The sequence below is a fragment of the Lampetra fluviatilis genome, chromosome 27 (genome assembly GCF_964198595.1).
Source record: "Lampetra fluviatilis chromosome 27, kcLamFluv1.1, whole genome shotgun sequence".
Classification (NCBI taxonomy): domain Eukaryota; kingdom Metazoa; phylum Chordata; class Hyperoartia; order Petromyzontiformes; family Petromyzontidae; genus Lampetra; species Lampetra fluviatilis.
In genome coordinates this window covers 2,724,858-2,751,761 of record NC_136301.1, presented here as the reverse complement: position 1 = coordinate 2,751,761, position 26,904 = coordinate 2,724,858, and the positions used below count along the sequence as shown (strand labels likewise).

Genomic DNA, 26,904 nt, shown 5'->3' with positions numbered 1-26,904 from the left:
TACTTCCCTTCTACGTGACTTTACCGAAAGAACCAAGAAGATGAATCCCTGCAGTCACGAAAGCTTTAAATCGAAATTTTCTTTAGTGCTAATGCTTTTCTGTCTAGGGCTCTAGGCCAAGATGTTCTATTTGTGCCCCCCCCCCTTCCCGGATTCTACTGGATATTTCCTCTTCACATTTCCTCCCCGTCTCCTCGTTCACGAGTGCCTCGATGTTCCTCTTATTCTCATATTGCGTTTCGATGTACTTTTCAGTTTTAGTCATAGGTTGCATAATACCAAGCTGTGGTCCGATGATACATCGGCTCCTTGGAATGTTCTGAATAGTCAAACTGTTCTCCAGCGTGAGAGATCATTACCAGACCTCTCTCATTCATGTTTTACCATCCGGTAACCCTCCATTTCCATTTTCTGCAGTATTTTAGTTTGAACTTAGTATTTCATGTTTTGAAGTGAATTACAGCAGTTTTTCACTGCTTTCATTTCTTTCTCCATATCCACACCTTTGCAGGATGCGTCCCCATCTGACGTAACCCTTCCCAATGTTCGCATTCCAATCTCCAACAAACAGCTGAACAGCTTTTGTAGGCAGTTCCTTTAACGTTGTTTCCAGCGTTCCATATCATTCTTCAATATCCTCTTCTGCACCATCTGATGTTGGTGCACATATTTAGATGAGACATATTTAGGGGTTGCCCAATAAATATCGCTACAATTACCCTTGGACGAGCCGGTCTGTATGCCACGACGGTACACCACGTAAAAACGATGGACTTTACAGTAGTGTATAGAAAGATGATATCACCAGCCCTGTAACCAGAAATTTGACCCAAGGGCAGAAAGTAAGGCAAACTGGCTAAACATCCCACTGTAGGACCTTTCTACAAACACTGTCCGAGTATTTGAAACGCGGGACATGTTACGCATACGCACGGCCAGGCGGCGTGTCAAGCAATTCTCGTCTTACGCGTGTGTTTATTTAAACAGAGTATACATGCGAGCGTGTACATGGTAGCAAGAGTGGCTGAGGCGGCGGTGTGATGTACAGCCCCAAAGGCAGGGCAAAGGTCATCGCTGCGCCAACTCATCCATGATGACCTCAGCCGCCCCGAGCCAGAGACCCTCCGTTTCCTCAGTGGCACAGCCCTAGACCGCTTCCACAACACTGTTCGCCTCTCACACAGCAGCTGGCCAAGGCAAGGATCAGGGTAAGGTTAGGCTCAGTTTCAGGGTTATGAACTTGAGCTGTTTGGGAGGTTACGTTTATTGCATAGGGTTAAGTTAGAGCGGGGATTGTGCTTAGACATGCAGTTTGGAGTTATGACACATTTTAGTTTGGAGATAAGTGATTCCATATGGTGGACGTTTAAATGCAGGAGTTATGCTAAGGAATTTGGATTGAATTAATGTTAAAATGGGGTCGAGCGAGTTCAGGCTAACTCAACTAAGGTCAAGAGTTAAGAACTGGGGGTTTCTGGATATAGTGAAAATGGTGGGAGTTGAGGTCACGTGACAGGGCAGGATCAGAGGAGCGTCAACAGCTTGATGTTTCCCTCTTTTCAGAAGGTAGCTAATTGCTAAAGGAAGCGACCTGCAATTAACTTCAACACCTATGTGGAAGCCACCACCAATAAATCACAATATGTCGGTACAAGTTGGGGACATGGTCGAGATCTTCGGATGGCCTGGGTTAGGCCTGACGTGGATCGGAGTTAGAGATTGAGGTTTGGGCTGGTGTAGTTCTGTGTTGACCTGGATTGAGATAATGCTCGGAAAATGTTGGCGTTAAGGTTGGGGACTGACCGAGGTTAGGGTTAGGTAAACGTTTGGGATTATAGCTCTACAGTTACAGGCTTAGAACCAGTCAAGGGCTAGGTTACAGTTAAAGTCTGTGCAGGTTATGGTTAGACTTTAGTTAGACTGCATTTGTGTAGGGGTTTGTGATTGGTTAAGGTCTGAAGTGGGATACAGTCCTGGTTGTGTAAAGGTCAAAGTTGTTGTCAGGACGAGCTTAAGGCTCGAGCCATGGGTGGGTTAAGGTTGGGGCCAGGGTTAAGTTAGGGTTTGTGTTGGTTTTAAGGTTAGGGCCAGGTCTAGTTTTGGGTCTGGGCTGACTTGGTGTTGGGAGTGCAGTTTGTGTGTAAGGTGAGCGGTGGGAGGACAGCGGCCGGTTCTGGGTTTGCACCACTGGAAATGGAACCCTCGCAACCAAGCCACTGAGTGAAATAATCATGAGTCTGTTAAAACATAAATAAACACATTTAAAATTAATAGTAAAAAAACCTGTCCTTAATACTCCCATGTATAATGACACCATTCTCAGATGTGCATAATTTGCAGTTCTTGTCGGAAGTCTTCAACCGATATAGGTAACACGGCACATTGGATTGGACAGGAAGAGCTTCCAACTGAATGTGCATGCAAAATAATGCAATTTATATTACACACTTTTTTCCTAACAATAATGACCTTGATAACCATAATAACGCATTCTTTTTGTCTTGACCAAAGTGTGAAATTCCTTAAAGAACCAGCAAAAAAACGAAAGCCAAGCATATTTAACCTGAAGGATTTTTGTTGTTGTTGTAAATGTAAGCCATTGGATGTTAACTGCAAGACCGTGAACAATCTCGGTGGATTCACAAACTGAAATGTGATCTCCACAATTATTCAAAGTCAACTTTAAAATATTTTTTTTGCTTTTAAATGTCTACTCTTCTTAACACCCCTCCCTCTTCACCCGACCAATGTAAATTATTATCGTACATCCTATATACAGAATTCTTATGCAACACACTTAACAAACGCTCAATGTAGTCAGAAAAAAATAACAAATTTCCCCCAATGTACATTATACTTTACAGAATTTTAAATTTTAAACATTTGGTACAGAAGGGATCAGAATTTCCATTATTATACATTTCTTTTGGAACAGCTGGAACTGTTCTTCCATTAGCAAAACGTATATAACATTAGCTTTCCTATTTCACACGTGTTTACACTTTGATTGTAGGTTAACAATGTATTGCTTAAAACACACCTACGATCAGACTATATAAGCATTGAGCGGCAATGTCTAAAGATCAAAAATAGTTAACAGAATTCGGGGCGGGTACAAAAAAAAGCGGTTAGCCTCAAAATTCCGTTAACACATTTTTGATTTTAAACAATTCGGCGAGAACAAACAAAAATGTCATGAAAGACCCAAAATTATATATTTTATATTTCACATGCAGCCGGATGCCTCGAGGGGGAAACTCAAACTCATGACCCAACAAGTGTGTGTCTAGGTTCAAGCCCAATACAGCTGTCCCAGACAGCCCAAGCGCAAACAAAAATCCCTCAAAAGTTGCTGTTGTCTTTGCAAAAGTTAATTTGAGGAGGCTGCAACTCAAGACCAAGAAAGGGTTGTCCTACATACCCAGACAGACAATATCCATTCAGACACCTTAAGACGCAACCGATGACCTGGCCGTCAGCAATAGCGTGGTCTCTATAGTCTTAAGTCCACGATTCAATCCCAACTGTGAGAGCATGGTTTATAAAGGGGTATTGAAAGAGTTGTTAAGCGTTTTCAGTCATTCTTGTCCCACACACACGTAGGGCACCTTCACAGCTTCATGAGCCACATTTTGCACAGGCCGCGGAAAAACGTATAATAAATGGCATCGAAACTCTCTCAGCACTGGAACGCCTCCCCAGAGTAAAATGCGAGCCATGTTTGCCATGGAGAGTTGTAATTTTTGTACCAATCTACCGGAACTGGCGTCGACAAAAATATGAAAGAAACCTGTAGCCAATTGTTTTCATTGTGTGAAGCCACTATATGAAGCAGTCTCAGTGGGTGTGTATATATATATGCTGCAAAAAAATGAGAAAAATCTGCCATTTACACTGATGTTCTGTACACATGCATACATATTTATAAAAATAAATTACTTTTTATACAAGTGTGCTTTCTTTATTAGGTGCAAGGGCAGTGGAAGGTAGCTAGCTCATGGCTCCGGTTTGAGGGAATGGCAAATTCCACCTTGGCATTTCCATTGCACAGAATTCACAAAAATTTCCATCCGACCTGCTCTGAAGATGACCTATGGCTATTAAACCCATGCCTCCACGTCACAATTACCAACATCGAGCTGCAGCTGAAACTTAAAAGGCTTGTGGCAGAGTGTGGTGCTTGTCCAGGTGGTGGCCACGTGAACCGGCTTTGCTGTGACAGCTGGAATTGAACTGGGCTGGTTCTCACTGCTCCAGGTGTCAGTGGTTCCCTTGCCAAGCGACTTGTTAATTTCCAATGGCAATGGACAACAGCAATCTTTTCTTGCTGTGGTTGTGTCTCACTTGATGCCGATCGCTTGTGTTGCGAGCGAAACGTCATGATCTATTATTTTTCTACCTACGCGACTTTACTGAAAGAACCAAAGAGTATGGATTCCTGCAGTCACGAAAGCTTCAAATCAAGAAAGACAAACCACTCATGGAAATGTAGGGAAGCCCTCGTATTGAGTGGGGGGGGGGGGGGGGAATTTAAGCAGAATTTTAAATGCTTAAAAAGTGTCCCAGGTGAGATATGAATTAATTTCAATTTTATCACTGGCAGTGAGAAAAGTATACCGAGTCCTTTGGAAATATATTTGTTTGAAATGTCATCAGGACACAAACGAAATGGAAAATATAAATGTGCTAAACCCAAATTGGTGTGAATTGGAAGTGTGATGCCACCAAATGTTCCCAAAATAAAAATTCATCACGAATCATTGCCAGCAGAATAACAAGTAACATCGCCAAAGCATGATGACAAGCCATCTACAGGGTTTTCTCTTGGCATTTCAATAACATCCTCACTTGGGTAGCATTAACCAATTTAGGCATCTCTCAATTATTTGGGGTGGGAGGGGAAGGTTGATCCAGACATTAAAAACACTGATAATGGAAAATGAATGTAAATTAGGCGATAAAACATATTTATAGTTTACCTATGTAAAATGGGGGTGAAAACTGGCACAGCCAGTGGGGGGGGGGGGGGGGTGGTATGTGCCCCCCCCCCAATGATCCAATCAAAATCTCTAATTTCGATCGGATCATTGGGGTTTATTAGTAAAAAAAAATCGGAATTTTGCGACCCCCACTGCCACCGTGTAGCCTATTATTACGTGTCAGGGACTCTGAGATGATAGGACAATAGTCTGAGTCCATAATTGGCAATAAGTAACGGCAAAGCGGTTATAAGTGACTCACAAAATTGTGCGCAGTTGCGTAAACAGTACACGCCTTCCCTGAAGGCATTCACCTTCAGCGAGCGCGATGCCGATCACACAACGCGGTTCGAATTCGACCCTCGATCGATGGCTGTGCCATCGCCGCACACGAGTCGAATAAAAAGCAAGGGACAAGTCCTTACTTACTAACAACTCCTTACTTACTAACAACTCCTCTATCGTTTTTCATTGCTGGAGGGGTTGCCCCTCCCCCCTACCTGAAAATTCTGGCTCCGCCATTGGGGTTGAAGACGAAGAATGGCATCTGTTTATTAAAGTTAAATTTTAGAATGATAAGCATAGTTCTACTTGATTTTTATATTATTTTTATACTCGCAAGCCCAACCCCGAGGTTAGCTTCATCTAAACAGGCTTGGCTCAAAGTAGTTCAAGGCCAGTTGTTACCATAAGCTACATAAGCCTGTCTCTTCTATGCGTGACAAGAGTGCTTCTTTCAGAAACCAGGACCTGGATATAGTAGGATTCTGTATATGGTTAAATTTGCTAACATGAAATCCAATTTCATATGCCCAAGCTTGCAAATCAGATATGTCACGAGAGTTTATAGGCAGCAAGCTTATAAAAATGTTGTATAATGTAATCAACCAACGCAAGAAGATTCAACAGAAATATGATCCCATGCCACTGGGCAGTGACTGTTACACAAGAGCATAATCCAATTCAACCGGGTGAAGTGTGCTTAACCATCATGAAACCAGATCCCAGGAGTCCACGACTGCGCAATAAAAAGATCATCAAGATTCCATAGGAACAAGCTTGCGATACAAAAGTGCTGTACAATTGTATGTGATAAGAGCAAGCTTGACAATTCAAATTACTCAATCCAATATGTAATTCCATTAACGACAATGTTGCTGCACAAAACTGGGTTTGGATTCCATAGGGTGAAGCCTGCGGAAAAATAACGACACCTGACTCTATAGGGACGAGCCTGCATTCCCAAAATCACAATCCGACTACACGGGGAAGAAGACGCTTTCTTAACAATAATATGACGGGATTCCACTGTGGCCCGACGCATTCCGATTGCATAGGGATAGTCGTGCCAAACAAAAAGCAAATGCAACGCAATTCCATTCTCTGAGGCTTCCAGGGCACACTAATGCCGAGTCGACTGGTGGAGAAAGCGCTGGTGGTGGCGACAACGGGTGGCAGCAGTCACCGTACTCAAGTTTTTTGTTTTTCCAATCCTCGTTTGTGCGGGCGGGCCAGACACTCACGGCGATGTGCCCATGACAATGTGCTCTTTGTGGTTCTTGAGCACGTGGTGCTGCTTCTCGGATGGCCGACGGAAGCCCTTGTGGCAGAACTGACAGCGGTGCGGGTAGGCCTTGGTATGGATGGATACGACGTGGCGCTTGAAGCCTGATGCGTCCATGGTGCTGTAGTCGCATAATTCGCACTGGTACACTTTCTTTCCTGTGTGCGACTTCATGTGCTTCTTCAGCTCGCTCTGCTGCTTGAAGCCCTTCTTGCAGCGGCGGCACTGCAGCGCCCACACCAGCGCCAGCGGGGGAGAAAGAGCGAGGAACAGAGGGGGCGGAGAGAGAGCGTATTAATCTTTAGTTATATAAGTTGTGGTGCTAATTCACCCTGAATCTTGATCATCATCAGCCATTCTTTATCATCCACTGTTGGATGAAGGCTTCCTCACATTAATGAAAATCCGCAGGGTCCATTGCGGCTATCACCAATCTCACTACTGTACACGAGCTGATCTCCTTGTGCCATCGAACCAAGTTTCCTTTCGTGGAATGCATCTTTCTTTAAACAAACGTGTGCGCCCACTCTCTCGCACACACATGCATACGCACGAACACACATGCACGTGCAGTGAATGTGGTGTTTGTTCACCTTGAAGGGCAGCTCCTTGGTGTGCACAGACAGAATGTGCCGACTCAGCACAAACGGGTCGGATGTGCGGAACTCGCAGTGTCGGCACTGATGAACTTTCTTGCCTTTGTGTGTTGCCATGTGCTTGTTCAGCTCGGAAGGTCTGAGTCCATGCACACACAAATACAAAACAAATGAACAACACTGTAATCCATCTGGTCAATAACCTATTTTAGGTGAGCGATATGGCCCTGCAAGTTTATTTAATATGGCTCGCAGCCACATGAACAGCCTGCAAACTATATTTACATGTCACTGCAAGCATCTTAGCTGCATTTATCGAGTAGTGTCTACTGCAGCTAGAGAAGTGACTGAAAGGTGTGCGTGTTAACAGGTGGCCCGCCAAATGTAGGTTGCTAATTCTATTCGGCAGAATCATGCCTACGCATGCATTGTATAATGCTTTCGAACATATGTTTGCCCAAGGCAGTATTTAATTAGCAGTAAAGTAGCCAATGGGTAGCTGTCAGAGCAAGCTAAATTTCCAAATATAAAACGCCTATAATGTTATTTATGGTTTATCTAAAAGTTGAGCAATACTTGGATCAATTTGGCCAGCAATAAATGAGGTAAGTTGCTATTTGCAACAAAACTTTATACTTTACAAACATTCCATGATCTTTAATCATTGCCTTGCCATCCCCTGCTCTAGACAGAGTTAACACTTCAACCCTTTAAATTGTATTTGCAAATTAAAGGGTTGAAGAGAAGAAGACTTCCACTTCTTTTAAAGAGCAGTCTCCCATACTGGTGGTGGTGGTCGGTGATAGATGTAATGATTGTAGTGGATGTTGTGGTGGCTGGAGCAATTATGGTGGAGGTGGTGATAATAATTGTGGTGGTGGCAGCAGTGGCAGCTATGGTGAGTGTGGTGGAGGTGGCGGTGCTGGTGACGGTGGTGGCGGTGTTGACGACAGTGGTGACGACAGTGGTGACGGCTAAAGTCATGGTGATGATTGTGGGAGAGGTAGGGTTGATTGCAAGCGAGCGTGTTGACAGCGTTTTCTGCGTTGTCTCACCTGTGGAATCCCTTCTCGCACACCTCGCATTTGTGCGGGAAGCTGCGCGTGTGGATGGAAATGACGTGGCGCTTGAGGTCGCTCGAGTTGGAACTGCGGTGCCCGCAGTACTGACACGCGTACACGCGCTCCGCGCTGTGCATGGCCGCATGCCGCCGCAGTTCGCCCAGCGCCGTGAAGCTAGCGCCGCAGTCGCCGCACGGGAAGGCGAGTGCGCGGCTGTGACGCGCGCGCACGTGCATCTTCAGGTTGTACGCCTCCGAGCTGCGGTAGTCGCAGTACTGACAGCAGTGCGGGCGCTCGCCCGTGTGCGTGCGCGCGTGCTTGCGCAGCTCCGACGGGTGCCGGAAGCCGCGCCCGCAGTCGGCGCACACGTGTGGCAGCGAGCGGCTGTGCACTGACGCCAAGTGCTGGCCGAGCAGTGCCGGCTCGGCCGTCTCGTACTCGCAGAACTTGCACTTGTGCATCTTGGCCGGGCGGTTGCGGTGGACGAGGCGGTGAGAGCCCAGCGCCGCCGCCTTCTCGAAGCGCCGCCCGCACTCCTCGCACTCGTAGGGACGGTCGCCCGCACACGCCGTGTGCACCAGCCCAGAGACTATGTGGGGATCAGGAGCAGGTGAGTGTGGGGCAGTAAGGGGTGGTGGAGAAGAACAACACAAAGTTAATATCTTGTTGTGATGGTTCACACTCTGGAATTATAATCATTATCATGATCCATGACAAATCCACCACTGGATGTGGGCTTCCCCAAGATGTCACCATCTCTCACGGTCCTGCGCTGTAACAATCCATCTAGCATCTGAACACAAGCTGATATTGTTTTATCTCCTTTTGGGCATGCTCCCTCCTTTGACTGCCACTCCAGTTATTTTTTAACCACTGGCCATCATTCCTTGTCGAAATATGTCACGCCCAAGCCCACTTACTTTCTTAAAACTGAATATAATCTCTCATCCATATATTCCTCTTTCTAACTCTCAAGAGCCACTATAGAGGGTATTTGGCCTACTCATCCAAACTGGCCAGACGTCATGGATGAGGTAGGAATACAGAATTTACACACCACGTGTATTCTGTTTATCAACTGTGGTTTATTGAGAGTTGCCGGGGGGTGGCGGCGCACACATGTAATCCAGCACTGTAGCGGCGAGAGTTGGTGGATGGGAAAAAATTAACCCGTAAAAACAATTTTTTTCACTATAAATCCTTTATATGCGTGGCATCGGTTTTATTTTATTATTCATTTCTGTTTTTCTTGAGTAAGAGTTTCATTTTTATCACATTGGTATTTTAAATTAAATATGAAATTTATTTTTTTCCTATAAAGTGGAAAATTTTGGAAAAAATTTTTCACGAAAATAAATTGTCACGCACGAGTCTGTGTGCAAAATGTCAGCTCGATTGGATCACGGGAAGTGGGTTAAAAAACGACCGAAAGATTTGCACGGTCGTAAGCGCGCAAGCAAGCAAGCAAGTGAACTTAATATAAAGGATTTAAAAATGACAATGTTGTGAGACTCCCTTCCCTTGCATCGAGGTGCAATAACCCTGGCTTGCCAGCAGAATGCAGTACAACAAAATATGGATCAGTCCATATTTTGTTATAATCTCTCCTTTCTGTATGGGATAATAGAGTGTTTCCCTTTTGCATGTGTGGGTTTTCATCCGGGTGCTCAAGTTTCTTCCCACATATGAACACTTACTAATTGGCTGTAAACATCTTCATACAATGAGAAAAACAAATGTTGGCACCGGCTCACCACCTGGGAGACTTCCAGCTTTTCTGTGGTTCCTCAGCAATTGTGAGATGCTATTTGACTGAACGACGCTGTATAATATTAATCTTTCGATGTGAAAAACTGCTGGGTGATATAGAAACTTGGCCAATGTTTCAACTGCCATGTTGCGACACCAAACAGGCGATCTGTGGAGCGCAAGTCGGTGTGCTAACCATTACACCACATTATCCCTGAGGCAATTAAGCATCCTACAAGATATACTTATACTGGTAGGAACCTCCTGATTACACCAGTCCACAGGGGATTATTGTGTCCGTCGTGCAATGAGGGGCTGGATGGGGAGGGGCTGGGTGGGGGGTGTGAGGGGTGGGGCTGGGTGGGGAGGGGCTGGTCACCCCGTGGTGCCCTTATAAAACTCAACGTTTAACCTACTCACGCCGGCTTGTGCCCGCCCTCACAGTCGGGCATATTTGCGGAATACACCACGCCGCCGTTGACCCTGGCCATTGACCGAGCAACCCAAAGTTCCTACCAGCTCCCTCCGCAGGAATGTGTTCAAAGCCTTCAAGAGTGGCCGGTCTTTTGGAGACCCCTTCACAACGAGGGGCTGGAGGGCAAGCCACGCAGCTGTTGTGATATGATAGTATTGAAAGTAAATTTGATATTCTCACCATTCTTATAGCACACGGTGCTATATATTTGACAGACAGGTAAAGACTGCCAGTAGGAGGTGATGTTGTTGCGTGATTTCAGCGTGTTTAAGTCGTCCGTACCAGGCGTGGTGTTGGAGACGAGGCGGTGGCTCTCGATGTGCGAGTGGAAGTGCGATTTCCTGCCAGTGGTGTAGTCGCAGTCTGTGCACTGGTAGCGCCGCTTGCTCACGGCGCCCAGGCCGCTGATACGGGCGCTGCCTGCGCCGACACCAGAGAAACGCGGAGGAGAGTGAGGTGTGAGAAAGAGAGAGAGAGGGTGAGGATCAGGAAAGCTGCACGAAAATGCAAGATGCTCCAATCATATAACTAATACAATTAGAGCACATGACTAGAATGCATTGCCCAGAAGCAAGGGATTACATATCTTTACAATAATCATTCTCAAACAATGCATTGCAACTTATTATGTTTTATTTTTATTATTTTATTATTTCCCTTCTACGTGACTTTACCGAAAGAACCAAGAAGATGAATCCCTGCAGTCACGAAAGCTTTAAATCGAAATGCATTGCAACTGAACACAAGGTAGGAGAAATTATGCCATCGGATGGATTATGTAATGCCTTCCAACATGGGGTTGCCTGTGAAAGTATTTATGGAAGCCAATGGGTAGCTGTCAGGGCAAAAATTATTTTATTGTTTGCAAATGGTCCTATTGCTCTTGGGTTTGTCTGCAAGTTTCTGTAAACCCTTTGATCAATTAGTCTGGTTTTCAATTGGGTAAATCCCTAATTGCAATACAACTTTACATTCATGTTGTTTATTTTGGATCATTTTTTAGAGAGTTATGGACAGACGGATGGAGCTAATACACAAATGGTTTCAACCATAGTTGGACAGAGTAATAAAATGGCAAGCAAATGTTCTGAGGTCAAATTTAAATTTGAGAACCAAGTTGACAGAGGTGCAAAGCACCTCCCATGAATTCACTCCCATGAATTCAAAGAATTGTAAAAAAAAATGATTAAATTCAATAAAAAATAATGTTTTCTCTATTTTTGCCATCCCATTTGTATTCTAGGATAAGCAGAGTTGTCCACTTCTGTTAGCCTAAACATTGTAGTTGAAATGATTCACCCCCACTGGCCCCCTAACGATTGTCAAGTTTGAGAGTAACAATTCCACGCAAGACTCAATAAACGTTTTTATAACACACTGCTGTGAATTGTGGTGCCTATAGTGGCATCTGGAGTGACAGACGTGAACCTATTAAACACGAGCAGTGGTGCAAGCCCTTCAATTGTTTGTGCGCACCACCAATAGTGAACTGACTGGAGAACCACTCTAGAGCAGTAGTTCTTGACCTTCACTGCAAGCCTTGCACGCCTTTGGTTGTCAATCATACAACAAATTAGAATGGTAATAAATGCATAGGTCTGATTAAATAACGTAGTTGTACTTGCGTGTCCGTGCTTAATTTGTCTTTTCGATGATTTACCCTCTAAAAAAATGTGGCATGTCCCACGCCCTTAGAAAGGGCATCTCGCACCCCCCCTAGGGGTGCATACACCCCAGGTTAAGGACCACTGCTCTAGACGGTGTTTGACTTACACTTCCATGCTGGCCAGATGTCTAGCAATAGGTGGGAAAACCCATATTTTAACCCACCAAATGCAGCCTGCCCATCGACTGCAGCATTCCAATTTATACCTCTGGGTTAAAAGAGGCGGACAGATTTAAGAAATTTGCCCATTGTTTCTACTGCCGTGCTGGGAGATTGAACCAGTGTGCTAACCATGACACCATGGTAGCAGGAGGAAGAGTCAAAATAAAGCAACCCCCCAAAGGACACGTCCGCAGCAAGCCTTTCTCGGTAAAGGACCGTGCAGCGCCATACCCTTGCTGCTGCCCCCGATGGCGGCCATGTTGCCGCCCCCCTCACCCTCAGGGTGGTTGTGCATGTGCTTCTTGAGGAATCCGCGTGTCTTGAACTTCTTCCCGCACACGCCACAGGGGTACACCTTCATGGGCAGCCCGTCCGGTCCGATGATTATCGCTGTGCGCACAGTGGTAGCAGCGGTGGCAACCATGAAAGGAAAACACAGAAACAAATCCGCAAGTAAAAAAACTGTCCCGTGTGGCCAGCTACCGCGAGAAATTCACAATCTGCAGGGCACGGCAGAGTTTTATGAATGTTTATTTTGTGTAATCGCACGTAAAATGTCAGAGGCGGTTTGAAGCGGTGAGCTGGGATATGAAGGACTGTAGAGTGGACTTGGCGTTAGAATGAGTGGAAAAAGAGGACCAGGAAGGCTGATCTCCCACATGAAATGGGAACATGCCTTGAAGAAAAGAATACTTGGATAAATAACATTCTGCAATGTTTTTAAGAATTGTGTTGAGGCAAATTTATATTTTCGGGGTAAGATAAAACTAAAACACGGTAATGGCAAAGATAAGTAAATTAGGCTATAAAATGCACTAATCGTCTACCTATGTAGGCGTCAAATGCTTTATCTGTTGATATGCTTCTTAAAGTGATCGATTTACATCTTGAATATTTGCAGTCATGTGGGCACTGTGTCACTGACCCTTGATGAATGCAATGCAACTCACATTGACAATGGCACGTGCGTAACAATATAAATGCGTTTCTCGAGCATGGTTAAACATCCAATACCTCGATAATCCACTCACAGATTAATTGTGAGATAACTGTGGAGGAGATATAGCAGCGAACGGGATGAGCACCGGTCCATTTTGTGGTGGAGTCCCACTCCTGTTGTGGCACTCACCGGTGAAGGCGGGAGCCTTGGCCCGGCTGCCCTTCCGGCGTGAGCGGGGCGGCTTCTCTCCGGAGTGGCGGCGTGGGGTGCGGCCCGCTAGGCCTCCGGGAGATGTGTCCGGTCCCACTTCCCCGTCCGTCTGCTCGTCCGTCTGGTCCGTTCCCTCCACCACATCTAGGTAGAGATGGGTTTTATTTATTTCAGCAGAAAGGGCCCAAATAAGCTGTTAAACACTAAATCATGGGCAACCTGCAATGGTACAGATGTTTTACAGTACAGACCTTAGCCGAATGCACCCATTAAGGTTTCATTCACCTCACAAGATAAAGATCCCCCGTATAGCCAAAACAGACTGCTGTAGCAAGTGCTGGTAGCAAGCACCACGCCAGACTGCCTTGGTCTGGCTAGTGCCAATTTTTTATGTACACTGCACCAGGTACTCATTTGAGGCAAAGTCAACCTAGGGGAGGACCAGGACCGGTTCAGATAATCATCACTGGTGTTGGCCGTGAGCGGAAATCGAACTCGGATCGCTGGGTTCGTAGCGTAGCGCACTAACCACTATACCACCGTGCCCCTCACACACACACAGAGGTCAGGTCGCACACCCGTGGGGTTGAAAGATGAGGGTTAACACACCTACTGCTCCTCGCCATTAGTGCCAGTGGAGGCCATATTGCCACCACTTCTTCCTCCAGAGGTTAACAATTACTCCACCTCCTGATCATATATACACAATTTGTATTTACATAACGTTTAAATGCTACAGCATCTCAAGGCAGTCAGTCATAGGCAGAGGGAAAAAAAATGGAAGGTCCTGATCCTGGACTATTAACCTAATATCAGTGTAGTGGACGTACCAAAAGCAGACGCCCAGGTCACAAAGTGCTTGTTGAGCCCAGACTCTTCCACTGTCGTCTCAGCAACACCAGCCGAGACTTCATCCTCTCCGACGATGACCTCCATGTAGACCTCATCCGCCATATCTGCGACACAGAGGGGACGGTTTAGCGAGTGTAACAATATTGTCAACAGAATTCACGCATTGCTATTGGTGCCGAACCATTGCCTGAAATCTTCAAAATCGTTCGTGAGCGCAGCCAGAATAATTTGTGAATTTGGGCTTTAGTGCCTCAGAGAAATGGCACCAGATATGAACACCACCATCTCCAATAAGCACCTACTCAGTCTCATTGAAGACCCTCTGGGATTTAATTTACCTCACAAATTGTTGCCTTTAAACCTAATCTGCACGTCTCATTACAGATTTGCCCACACTACAACCTTCACAAATGGAAATTTAAAACATGGTTTATGATTGCGGAGACACCAAATAGATAATTGACATACTACTGAAAATGAAATGAAGACATTTCCAGGTAACCCAAACTTGTCGTAGACGTTTAAGTTACTCTTGGTTGAGGTAACCAGATGGCTAAGAATATCACAGCGCTAAGCTGGAACAACTGAGGTCCTGGGATTGATTCTGGGAAGCTGCCCGTGATTCAACCAGGTTTTCAAAATGTCGGTCAATGGTCTCCGCCCGGTTGCCACATTAAATTTAACTCTGCACCAAATAAAAAATTAACCCGTAAAAACAAAGTTTTTCACTATAAATCCTTTATATGCGTGGCGGCTAGAGCCCTCTCGTCCTCTGGCTTGAGATGGCTGCCACCTATGGGTGAGATGATTGCCTGCCACCATTAAGCAATTGGTAATTAAATTTAAAAAAAAATTCCTAAAAAGTGTCAAGTTATGGAAAAAAAATTTCACGAAAATAAATTGTCACGCACAACGAGTCTGTGTGCAAAATGTCAGCTCGATTGGATCACGGGAAGTGGGTTAAAAAACGACCGAAAGATTTGCACGGTCGTAAGCACACAAGCAAGCAAGTGAACTTAATATAAAGGATTTTAAAAAATAAGCAGCTTTCAAAAGCAGTTCTTTGATATCCACTTCAAGAGATCCGAATGTGTTGTATAATGACATTGCACTGATACCACGATCAGACAAATACCAGCAATTAAAAATAAAATTGCTATTTCTTCAGCCATACGCAAGAGAGAATTATCCCCCGCATGACTATCAATCGTCCGGCACAAAAAATAAGTGCGTGCAGCCGATTGCGACTATCGCTTACTGATGGCTTCCTCCGTTTGCTCCAACACAGCCGTGTGAATAGGACCACCTGCCACTCCAGTGGCCACACCTGCACACACACATGTACACACACATGTACACACAAAAAAAACCTCCATGAGACATACAGACTGAATAACTAAGACAGCTAGCTCATTTCTCTGTACAGCTATAGATATGGACAAATGAACTGGGTCATAACATGCTTATTGCTTCAAAAACTTAGCATACAAATTGCGCACCATGTACGCAAACGTTTAAATACACATGTACCATGCACGAAGCTCAACACATGCATTAAAAGGAGAATTAAAGGCTAAATGTCACCATTGCTTCCACTGATGGTTGTTATCGCCAAGACACAGTGTCATGCTGGGCGCACTCTGCAGTGTGTGTCTTGCGTTTTGAAGGATGGATGCCTGGTGTCTGCCATTTGAAAAAAGGCTGGAGATTCGTTTTTTCTTCCTTACAAAAACCGATTGAATCTATTTAATTGATTTACCACTTAAGCACTATTTGCAGTCAACAGGCCAATAGCCTTTATCGCCAGGCTATTATCGAGCCAAATTATTTAAAAAGTGGACAATTACAAATATTAAACTCCACTGCAAGGGTAGTCAGAGATCAGGTGGACAGCTGTTCAGAGTTACACAGCTCAGCCAGCCAGCTACACAGCCAGCCAGCTATCTAGTTAAGAAAGCTGCCAGCTAGCTAGCCAGTTATCTTGTGATACAGCTTCCAGCCAGCCACCTATGAAGCTCCCAGCCAGCCAGCTAAAACAAATCAGTCAGTTTTTTAACCATATGCACCTGTACACACGTGCATATATGACCAAGAAAGGTTGCCCGTCACCCGCCCCATGACCGCGTGCCACCCACCCATCTCGCTGGCCGAGCCATCGGGCTTAAAGATGAACACCTTGATCACTTCTTCACATATAGGGCCCACTTCACTTGGCTCCTGGTGCGGTTCCTCCTCCACAAGGCGCAGGGAGCCACTCTGCCCTGCGATGCCACGCAGCAACGCCACGTCAGCTGCGAGCCGGTTACGCCACGCACCAGTTACACAGCGTGTCAATGAAATAACCATCTGCTGTATTTTTCGATTTAAAGCTTTCGTGACTGCAGGGATTCATCTTCTTGGTTCTTTCGGTAAAGTCACGTAGAAGGGAAGTAATAAAATAATAAAAATAAAACAAAATAAAATAATTCTCACGACGTTTCGGCCACAACGCAAGCAGCTGTCCGTCCTCAGGTGAAGACCAGGTCTGTCGGGGAGTCTTCACCTGAGGACGCTGCTTGCGTTGTGGCCGAAACGTCGTGAGAATTATTTTATTATGTTTTATTTTTATTATTTTATTACTTCCCTTCTATGTGACTTTACCGAAAGAACCAAGAAGATCTGCTGTATTCTTCAGATGAAAGGTAGTACATTTTCCACAGTAATAAAAAGAAATTGTGGGTAGTGTCTTTATTAATCCACTGCTGGATGAAGGCTTCCATAAACCATGCCAGTCATCAGGGTAGCTTTGCCATACTTCACTACGCTGGTCAGTACCAGATGGTGAAGGCATACACACGGGAGCATAGAAGTACAGCACAACAATGAATTTTGCTCCACTGCGCATCTGCGGCCAATCACGCACGTGTGACGATTCTGCACAGCACGGAGATGCAAAGAGTTTTACACTGCTTTGCGCACACTCTCCAGTTTTCTAACGTCAGCAGCAAAAAAAATTTGTATTTCTTAAAAAAATGTCTACGGTCAACCGATCACCCAAAAATAACCCTTTCTATGGGGAACACGATATATCCACTCAGACTATTTAGATGTCACAATACAATCGCACGGTCTAGGCGTGGAAACAACAAACAAGTCAATGTTGCTGGTGTGCGCATGCCCCTCTACTCACCCACGTTCTCCTCGTGCTGGAAGATCTCCGTGGGCAGCAGCAGCCCCGCAGCGGGCGTCAGCGCCGAGTCGATTGTGGAGGTGGCTGACGGCCGCTCGCTTAGTGCTGTGCTCGGCTGCTCGTCCATCGGCTGGCTCGACAGCTTCACGGAGTGGCCCATCCCCTCTGCGTCTGCCACCGTCACTGTGTAGCAGCAGCTCTGTGGTCAACACGACGCCACGTACATGGTGTCACACGTGTTTACACGGCATGGTGTCAGCATGAGCGATGCGGCACGCGGAGGCAGAAATGGTAAGGGAGGCATGGGGTTAAAGCAAGAGTGGGGAACCTATGGGCCATTCATAGCTGTATGGCCGGACAACTGGCTGGCAGCATAGCTGACCAGCTGAACAGCCTGCGGGCATCTTAGCTGGCTGAGTGTATAGCAGAGTAACTGGGAGCTGCAGTTGATACAAATGCACAATTTCCTTAAATCCTCTTGCTTCTGCCGACCCAACAAGCAGTATAAATAGCTACACCACAGATATTTTATCGGCAGGTCACAAGTGGTGGGGTGAAGTGTGGGTACTCCCATTGATTCCATGATGCCTGATCAGTGTGGAAGTCTAGGCCAAAATAGCCTCGAAACAGGCTCTGTGGAAGTTTAACACGTCGGCTTTCGTGACCAATATCATCCATAAGAGGTTTTTTGAGTTAGATCGCGTAAATATGTGTCGTTAAATGTGCCACCGCCCGGCACAGCCAACTAGTAAGGGTTGTCACATAAACAGAACATGCCAATTTGTCACTAGAACAGCACACCGGTGTGTTGGAGAGCCAAGCCACAACATTTACAATCTTAGTACGATGTTTCGCCAGTAATTACAACTAGCTTCATCAGGCGACAGCCAAATTTGTGAAGTCCACCTGTTTCATTCCTTATATATAGGGACGAAAAAGTGGACTCTATTATGGAGGCTCTGTGGAAGCTGCCTTTAGTTGAGAACCGTGAAAATAACAAGCCTGCAACTTTGCCTTTATATGCCAGTCCTAATCACACCATGCGGATGGCGGTGTTCACCTGCGCCGTGGTGGATGCACGTGACGCTGGGACCTCCAGGTCAGCTTCTGACACCTGGATCTCTGGCAGCACTTCCTCCGACATCACTTCCTGTGCCGTAAGGACCACTTCCTGAGTTGCAACCCCACTGTCGATCTCCTCCTCCTCAACCTCCTGTGGACCCAGAGCCACTTCGTGTACAGAGACCTCCATCATCTGCAGGGTGGCGGGGGGGGGGGGGTTTGGGGAGAGGGGGACCCCGTGGTGATGAGTAGAAGTTCAAGGTGATATGGAACAACGTGGCTGAGAGATCAAAGTGCTGACAGGACACTGCTGAGATCCTGGGTTTGAATCGAGGCAGTTCTTAAATTGTACTGAGTTGAAGTTGCGCATGAAAAAAACTGAGACACCTCCAAAATATCTTCTAGTGACCTGGTTGACAGTATTTCGGCACAAAATCATCATGAGAGCAACGTTCACCGCAAGACAGCCCAAGTAATATTCAAAATTCTCAGAGTATATACCCAGACTAACTGCAAAGCCACATTTTCTGTGATTGTGTTGTTTGTGCACTGGTGACCAGATTGAGTCCATAAACTCACTACATTTAACCCAGTTTAATCACAGATGGCTTACACCTTGATTAGAATCCAGGTTTCTCAGCATAAACGGCTTAGTGTTATGCCTTATGAGGCACCCAGCCTCCTCAAGAATGAATGGCCCACCAACCCCCTGACCTCGCAATGCAACCACCTCACCTGCTCATCATCGGCGAGGTCGATATGAAGCGCTGTCTCGTGGGCCTGAACCTCCTCGGTTGATAGCATCACCTCCTCCTCATCCTCCTCCACACCCACCTCCACCATCTCCACGTTGGTGGTCTCCTCCTCCTCAGCAGCAGAAACCGGCACGAGACTCACGCCGTGCTCGGAGTCGCTGCAACCCGCGGCGCTGGACACGGCGCGAACCCTCACCGCATCCTCGCTCGCCACCACCGGCGGTGCGGGGGCCATGGGCAGCAGCACCGGTGTCGGCTCCTCCACCACCGCCAACTCCATCTCAGCCAGTGGTTGCGATGTCACCGCCACCAGCCCCGAAGACTGTGGAGATTCACGGCACACAACCACACGAGGCCGGTCCGTCACTCGCCAACATAGAGATTTTTTTAATCTTCTGAGTTAGGGAGATTGGCGTTCAGGCACCATGCATGTTCATAACGGCAACCGCATCACTGCAAAACTCCAATCCTTCAATGGCCTCCAACATTGCCCTCAGTTTTTCAGATCCTCTGTGGACTAACCCCTGTCCATCTCTATCGTCCACTCTACTCCCCTCCAGTGACAAAACAATAATTTAACTTCACTTTTCGATTTAAAGCTTTCGTGACTGCAGGGATTCATCTTCTTGGTTCTTTCGGTAAAGTCACGTAGAAGGGAAGTAATAAAATAATAAAAATAAAACATAATAAAACATTTCTCACGACGTTTTGGCTACAACGCAAGCAGCCTTCACCTGAAGACGGCTGCTTGCGTTGTAGCCAAAACGTCGTGAGAAATGTTTTATTATGTTTTATTTTTATTATTTTATTACTTCCCTTCTACGTGACTTTACCGAAAGAACCAAGAAGATTAATTTCACTTGATGGAAGGACAATCCTTTCCTGTTTAGAATTCCTTACTCTGGTTTTCCACGCTCCGCTAAAACCTCTCAAATATGGACCTCAGCAAGCCATAATTTGAGCCAGAAAGGCTGCCTGAAAAGACATTAGTAAATAAAATAGCAAAATAACCAAAAATAAACTACAACTGGAACACTGCTCGTGCATTAAGCTGCACGTGGTAGGATGAGGCCTTCTGCAGTAAAATTGTCGGCATAAGTCTACATCGTTGGTCAAGTTCATGTGCAGAGAACTCAATATGCGCTTGTCAGCACTATGGAACTGTAAGATGCTATCCTTGACCACTGAAACAATTTCAACCAATTCTAAAGCTAGATACTACGTGAAATTCGGATAACCTGTACCCTTAACTGGCTCAGTGATCCACATGCTCTGGTAACGTGCTCTCTTTTCTTAAATTTAATAAAAAAATAAACGAGATTAATAATTATTAAAAGCCGTCAGAAAATCCAAATCAGCCTTTGACATTCAGTGAACTTCAGGCTTCCACTTCTCCTTCATGACTCAGATTAAACTGTACAGCAGTGATTTTATTCAGTGTTATTAAACTTTCCACACTCAATTCTAATAATTGTTATGAAGGATTAATTGCATGTATCAGGTGTTAACTATAATAAAATGTTATTGAAAGTATATATTATCTAATTATTTGCAACATTCCTGGCATGCCTCATAATCAGAAAAGTTTTCCACCGGACTAGTCCGGCTTCGAATGTTTTGACTGTAGACCCTTGCCGTGTTCAAACCCAGGTTCAAGACTTTCCTAATTTCTTCTGCCTTTGACTGTCTCTCTCTCTCTATGAAGTGTCTGTATTTGTCGTCTCTGTCACCATCATTTATTCCCAAATTACAATGACCGTGGGGGCGCCACTTATGTCTCTTCTTTTACTCTGTTGATGCACTTATCTCCATGTCTTATAGTGTTCAAACATGGGTTAGCATTAATATGCTTTGTGACTACAGATTATATTGCTATCAAACCAGTAACAATTTTCTCCCCTTATGATTTGATGAATTTGTATGATTTGGGGTCACAATTCGAGGATCAACTATGTTTGTTCACACGGTGATGCACCGTAGCACATCTCACGGCTATAGGGGTTAGCTAATAAACTATACCATATGCACATATTAAAACGAATCAAATGTCACACGCGCTATTCGACTGGATGCATATATAGGGAGGATAATATTTTTTTTATCTTCCCCCCCCCACATTTTCATGCCATCCGTGTTACAACAAGTGTTATGTCATGAGATGAATAATCTATTCTGAACTTTTAAAAAAGTGCAACCTTTGAGAGATAACAGCCCAAAAAAGTGGATTCCACAGAGTTACCTTTGAGATCTGTTCAAGTGACTTCTAAACCACGCAGTAGGGAACATCACTTTCCACACTGACGTCTGGGCCAACCGGCCACTTTTCGTGAAAATTAATTATTTTTACGGAAGAATTGGGGCGTTTTCACACTCCGAACAGCCACTTACTTCGTCCACGACACCGCTGCTCCCTGCCGATCCCACCTCCTCCACGACCATCTGCACCATGTTCCCCATGTCTGTGCACACAGACTCCTCATCCACCTCCTCCTGCTCGATGGTGCCAATGGTGTCTATGACATCGTCCTGTGCCAAGAGCTCATGGTCATCGCCGACCTCCACCACCATGTCCGAGCTCTCCACGGTGATCGTCACATCCGACACGATCTGCTCCGTCTCCACGTCCACCGTGTCGCCTCCGAGCGGCACCGCCTCCTCCACTGTCACCTCCAACTCCACCGTCTCCGTGGCCTCTACTTCTTCATCCACCACCTCTTCGTGCACCACCCCGTGCACCACCTCCTCGTGCACCAACTCCTCGTCCACCGCACCCTCGTCCACCACACCCTCGTCCACCCCACCCTCGTCCACCCCACCCTCGTCCACCCCACCCTCGTCCACCTCACCCTCGTCCACCACACCCATGTCCACCGCACCTTCGTCCACCCCACCCTCGTCCACCTCACCCTCGTTCACCGCATCCTCGTTCACCGCCCCCATGTCCACCGCACCCTCGTGCATCACACCCTCGTCCACCACACACTCGTCCACCACACCCTCATCCACCGCACTCTCTACCACCTCACCCTCGTCCACCACACCCTCGTCCACCACACCTTCGTCCACCCCACCCTCGTCCACCTCACCCTCGTTCACCGCATCCTCGTTCACTGCCCCCATGTCCACCGCACTCTCGTGCATCACACCAATGTCCACCTCACCCTCGTTCACCGTCCCCATGTCCACCTCACCCTCGTCCACCACACCCTCGTCCACCACACCCTCGTCCACCACACCCTCGTCCACCACACCCTCGTCCACCACACCCTCGTCCACCACACCCTCGTCCACCACACCCTCGTTCACCGCATCCTCGTGCACCACACCCTCGTCCAACATCCCCTCGTGCACCACCCCCTCATCCACGAGGCTCTCGGGCAGGGCGGCACCAACACCAGAATGTTCCAGAGCGATGTCGCACGGTGGTTCCATTGACGTCACCGCCGCCGCCATCATGGGATCGTCCGTTTGTTCCGAAGCCGGCGGTGCCAGGGCCCCGGGCGTGGGGCTGCCACCAGTGCCCACCTCGGCTGACCTGGCGCTCGGAACGCCACCCAGCTCAGACTCAAGCAACACGTCGTCCGGTTTGTCGCACTCGGGGACATCGCTTTGGATGATCTCGGCCGGAACTTCCAAAAGCAATGTCTTGTGGGTAATATCGTCCACAGCCTGTGACATTACGCCGGGGTCCTCAAAGGAAGGACCCTGTAACCCACGGGTGTCCGCAACAAAAATGCCTGTGACAGAGACGTTTGAAAAATAATTAATAAATTAACCAGCGTGTTGCAAAGCAATCCTTTGCATTTTAAATTAAATGTGGTGTCTTTAGATAATCTTTAGCAACAACAAAAAGTTCACAACGGCTATTATTTTATGTTTTATAACATTTAAATTTGCATTACATATAATTATAAATTGTATATGCTTATACAACATGTTATACTGTCTTCAATATTACCAACTTTTAAATGAAATCCATTATTTTTATTTTTAGATAAATACCTGAAGGAATGCTGTTACAAATAAAATGTTAAATGAGTTTATTCAATAAGTTATATATTTAGAAATCATGTTACAGTATTGACATAGCAGACTATTGCTACGTAGTCACTCTGATCAAATATCCCCCCCATGCTTTCTGATGCAAGCCGTAGTCTTTTGGTTGGTTTTTAAACAATGATTTGACCAATGCTCTCAGTCTCATGACTGTCAAACCACCTTCCAAGCAGAGATTTGAGGCTCACACAGATGGATTTACAAATCGGCTAGGTCTGGGTTGTGCACCATCTGTTCCACAACATCCTATCCAAGCTTTCATAAACATTCCGCCGTCAAACATTTCAATATATGTCAAATGTATTTACACCATCTGGGGACTCAAATAAAAACAAATAACAGCTTACTGTTCTTTTGATTTGCAGTTGTGCAAGGGTGCTATAATTTTTGATCGCATGATACACCTGCCATCTCGTAGCAAAGTCTGGAGAGAGAAAAAAATACTGGCAGGTTACTGAATTATTAAAATGCTTTCCACTTTTTCAAAGATTGTTAAACTAAATGTCAAATTACAGCTTTTTTTGTCTGATAAAAGTGGCACACAAAGGGACACTTGTGAGTGTATGTCAGCATAACTTTAAAGTCAATGAAAGCTGACAGCATGTTTTGCAATTCTCTGGAGAAATTGCCAGGGAGCAGTAGCAATAACTGAAACATTAACCACCACACGAAAATTGAGCAAATCTATTGCGTAAGAATGTTGTCCTATTCAGTGGCATGCTTATGGCCAAATACCCGGAATTCTATTATTGTTATAAACGGGTGGTGAGCACGGCCTCAGTGCTCATGTGAGCATAAAAACACTTAAAATAATTCGTATCGTTTTCATTATGCAAAGGACCCCCCCACCCCGTCTATTGTGGTCTCTGCTCTGGAGGTTACTAAGCCCCGGATTTTGGCTACACGGAGGCGCACGCACGCGATAGCAAATGCAAAAACCACGTCTTCAGCCTCAGCCCAACAATGAAATACGCGGTTGCCGCAGGCTTATTGAGTGAGGCATGAGCACCACACGAGAAAGAACTGGGGAGGATTGGTGGGAGTGGGGTATCAAGGGGGTAGGGCTTGTAAACTGCTGGGGAGTGGTGGTGGGGGACAGGGCACACGGGGGGGCAAGGCGGTGGGAGCATGACACACACCCACTGGCGCGCGAACATACATAAACATGCGTCTATAGTAGTAGATGGTTGCTATAAATTTCCACTTGGTAAGTCACTTCGTTGACCTATCATGTGGGCCAGGTAGGCTTTTGAAAAATAGCTTTATATGTCAGTGGGCTTTATCTGGTAAAATAAAAATAGTTTCGTTTTAGTTATATGTGATTACACAAAGGCAGGAATATTACCTAAATACACTCACAAAGATTTACACGTCGTACTGTCTTGTGCACTCACTCACGCACACTCATACTGACACACTGTACACACTAGCATATCGACACGCACTCTCACCCACTACTTGCACTCTCACACTTACTCGCATACTCTCACGTACTTGCATACTCGCACGTACTCGCATACTCTCACGTACTCGCATACTGTCACACGCACTTGCACACTCTCACTAACCACCACATTAGCACACCCCTAACATCTCGTACCGAACACCCACACACACTGACATATTTACATACACTTGTACACACACACACTTTTTCTAAAACACAACCACAACTGCACACACCTCCCCCACGCAATTTATCAACTCATTCACACACTCACCAAATCTCATGCACACCCCCCACTTGCTATCATCTCAATGCACTCCTCACGCACACCAAAAACCACCCTCACTCGCACACCACCCCCCCACCCACCCACTCTGCCGTCACGGCCTCGGCCTGTGCCGCAGGGTTGTCTAGGCGAGCCGAGGCCTGCTCGGGCCCAGCTCGGGCCCTGCCGCCGCCGCGGGCGGTGGAAGGCGGCCGAGGGCCCCGCGCAGCCTCCCCCCTCCCCCCACCCCAGGGCCGCCTCGCTCCCGCTCCAACCCTTAAAGCCGCACGTTCCGCTATTTTCAACGACCGCCACCTTCGCTATCTCCCCTTCTCGTGTAATTATCGTCGTCCCCCCGCGCGCTCGGCGAGTCGTGAGCAAGGCGGGCGAGAGGCCGAGCGAGGCGGGCGGAGGCGGCGGCGGAGGAGGAAGGCGCCTCAGGCTTTTTTGTGTCGCGCGCGTCGCGGCGGGGCTCCCGATTTCCCCGCTCGCGCGGCCCCGCGGCACCCGCGCCTGGGATTCCGAGCGGCCGCGGCAACGCGGAGCGAGCGAGAGGCGCCTTACCTGGGGGTGAGAAGCGCCGATTTTTTTCCCGCTCTTGACTCGGGCTTCGCGGCCCAAGGGGAAAGGCGGCAATAATGGCGGAATGCGGGCCAGGCCTAAGATGGCGGGCGAACACGGGAGGGGGAGGAGAGGCAGGCAGGCCGTGCGTCGTGACGTCACGACGCACGCGAGGGACGGGGCGCGATGACGTCATTTCGTCGAATCGCGACGTTCGCGTGTGCGTGGTGACGTCACCGCGCCGCGGTTAGCGTAGGCGGGGCGGGGGGGAAGCGCGTCGTGATTCTCGCGGGGGTAGCGTGGCGACGTCACCGTCGGACCCGCGCGCGGCGTGGTGACGTCGCGGAACGGCGTGGTGGCGTCACATTGCAGCGGGAATGCGCGATGACGTCACTGGGGAAAAAGAGGCGTTGGGAGGGCGACGTCACGTCGACGCTGTTTCGGTTAAAGCTGCGACCCAACGTCCCCGCGAGATTCGATTCAAAAAAAGATTTTAAAAAATTTGTTGGGTCGAATGTAGCGCCTCCCAGCGGCTACAGACAACGTCGCGCCGATTTTAACAACGAACTCAACACTCGTCAATGAACAACCGATCCTTAAAATGAAAGTTATGTAGCGGGCAACAATAAAACATGGCCCGTCTTCATAGCACGTGGACATAATTCGATGTCGGATCTCGGAAGGTTTTGCCAGATTTGGAGCCGGTTTGTATAACGTGCTGTGTATACCCCCCCACGTACACGAAGGTTGCACCCGATTCAAGAGCCGAATGTCTCACAGGCCTTTACCAAATACTGTAAATGAAACTGAAACTGATGTACACGTGCACAGCCCTTTTTGTCAATCCACTGCTGGATGAAGGCCCCCCCATCTCCAAAGGTGTTGTGAATCGTGGGAGGTTATATTGACCATGCCGCTTAGTGATGGTGAAGCGTGGGGAGCATACGCATTGGAGAATAGTTATGTACATTGCAATACAGTTCGTTGTAATTGATGTTGTCGATATATTATATCGAGGGGATGTATCACGCAATCCACACCCAGAGGTCACCGACCTACTTGCTGTGCTGCCGCCTATTTACTCAGCTTGTGGCTCTACGTCTACAGGCTGCCCGTTGCGTTTAATCGTCCTAGAAGAAAAAGTAAAGCGATTAACCATCATTGACACTTTATTTTTAAATCCTTTATATTAAGTTCACTTGCTTGCTGCTTGCGCACTTACGACCGTGCAAATCTTTCGGTCGTTTTTTAACCCACTTCCCGTGATCCAATCGAGCTGACATTTTGCACACAGACTCGTTGTGCGTGACAATTTATTTTCGTGAAAAATTTTTT

The 26,904-nt window shown here is 46.8% G+C and overlaps 3 protein-coding genes across 5 annotated transcripts in view; all 3 read right to left on the bottom strand.

Moving 5' to 3' along the window:
• The window catches only part of CZIB (CXXC motif containing zinc binding protein), a 379,487-nt gene that overhangs the window by 236,361 nt on the left and 116,222 nt on the right, over positions 1–26,904 (bottom strand). The window lies entirely within an intron of this gene.
• Positions 964–22,411, bottom strand: LOC144942282 (uncharacterized). Of its 3 annotated transcripts, none has more exons than XM_078869047.1 (13): positions 21,629–22,411; positions 19,221–19,562; positions 18,484–18,678; positions 17,424–17,622; positions 16,390–16,545; positions 15,513–15,581; positions 14,233–14,358; positions 13,382–13,546; positions 12,484–12,642; positions 10,707–10,844; positions 8,195–8,789; positions 7,137–7,278; positions 964–6,768 (listed from the first exon to the last, which is right to left on the bottom strand). In XM_078869047.1, the coding sequence occupies exons 1-13, from the start codon at positions 22,379–22,381 to the stop codon at positions 6,499–6,501; spliced, it is 3,309 nt and encodes a 1,102-aa protein (XP_078725173.1). In that variant the 5' UTR covers positions 22,382–22,411; the 3' UTR covers positions 964–6,498. The 3 variants fall into 3 exon arrangements, with proteins under 3 accessions (XP_078725173.1, XP_078725175.1, XP_078725174.1); XM_078869049.1 differs by having other exon boundaries at positions 12,529–12,642; XM_078869048.1 differs by having other exon boundaries at positions 16,390–16,515.
• Positions 22,398–25,693, bottom strand: LOC144942427 (uncharacterized). The gene is made up of 3 exons (XM_078869299.1): positions 25,573–25,693; positions 22,447–22,977; positions 22,398–22,402 (listed from the first exon to the last, which is right to left on the bottom strand). Exons 2-3 carry the CDS (start codon positions 22,916–22,918, stop codon positions 22,398–22,400), a joined length of 477 nt encoding a protein of 158 aa, XP_078725425.1. The 5' UTR covers positions 22,919–22,977; positions 25,573–25,693.

Excerpts from the sequence above, each read along its gene's own strand:
- LOC144942427 (XM_078869299.1), bottom strand. The coding sequence starts at position 22,918 with ATGTCACAGGCTGTGGACGATATTACCCACAAGACATTGCTTTTGGAA.
- LOC144942282 (XM_078869047.1), bottom strand. The coding sequence starts at position 22,381 with ATGCACGAGAGTGCGGTGGACATGGGGGCAGTGAACGAGGATGCGGTG. Across the intron at positions 14,359-15,512 it reads GCAAACGGAGGAAGCCATCA|ATATGGCGGATGAGGTCTAC; the intron begins GTAAGCGATAGT and ends TCTGTGTCGCAG. Across the intron at positions 10,845-12,483 it reads CATCGGGGGCAGCAGCAAGG|GCAGCGCCCGTATCAGCGGC; the intron begins GTATGGCGCTGC and ends GTGTCGGCGCAG.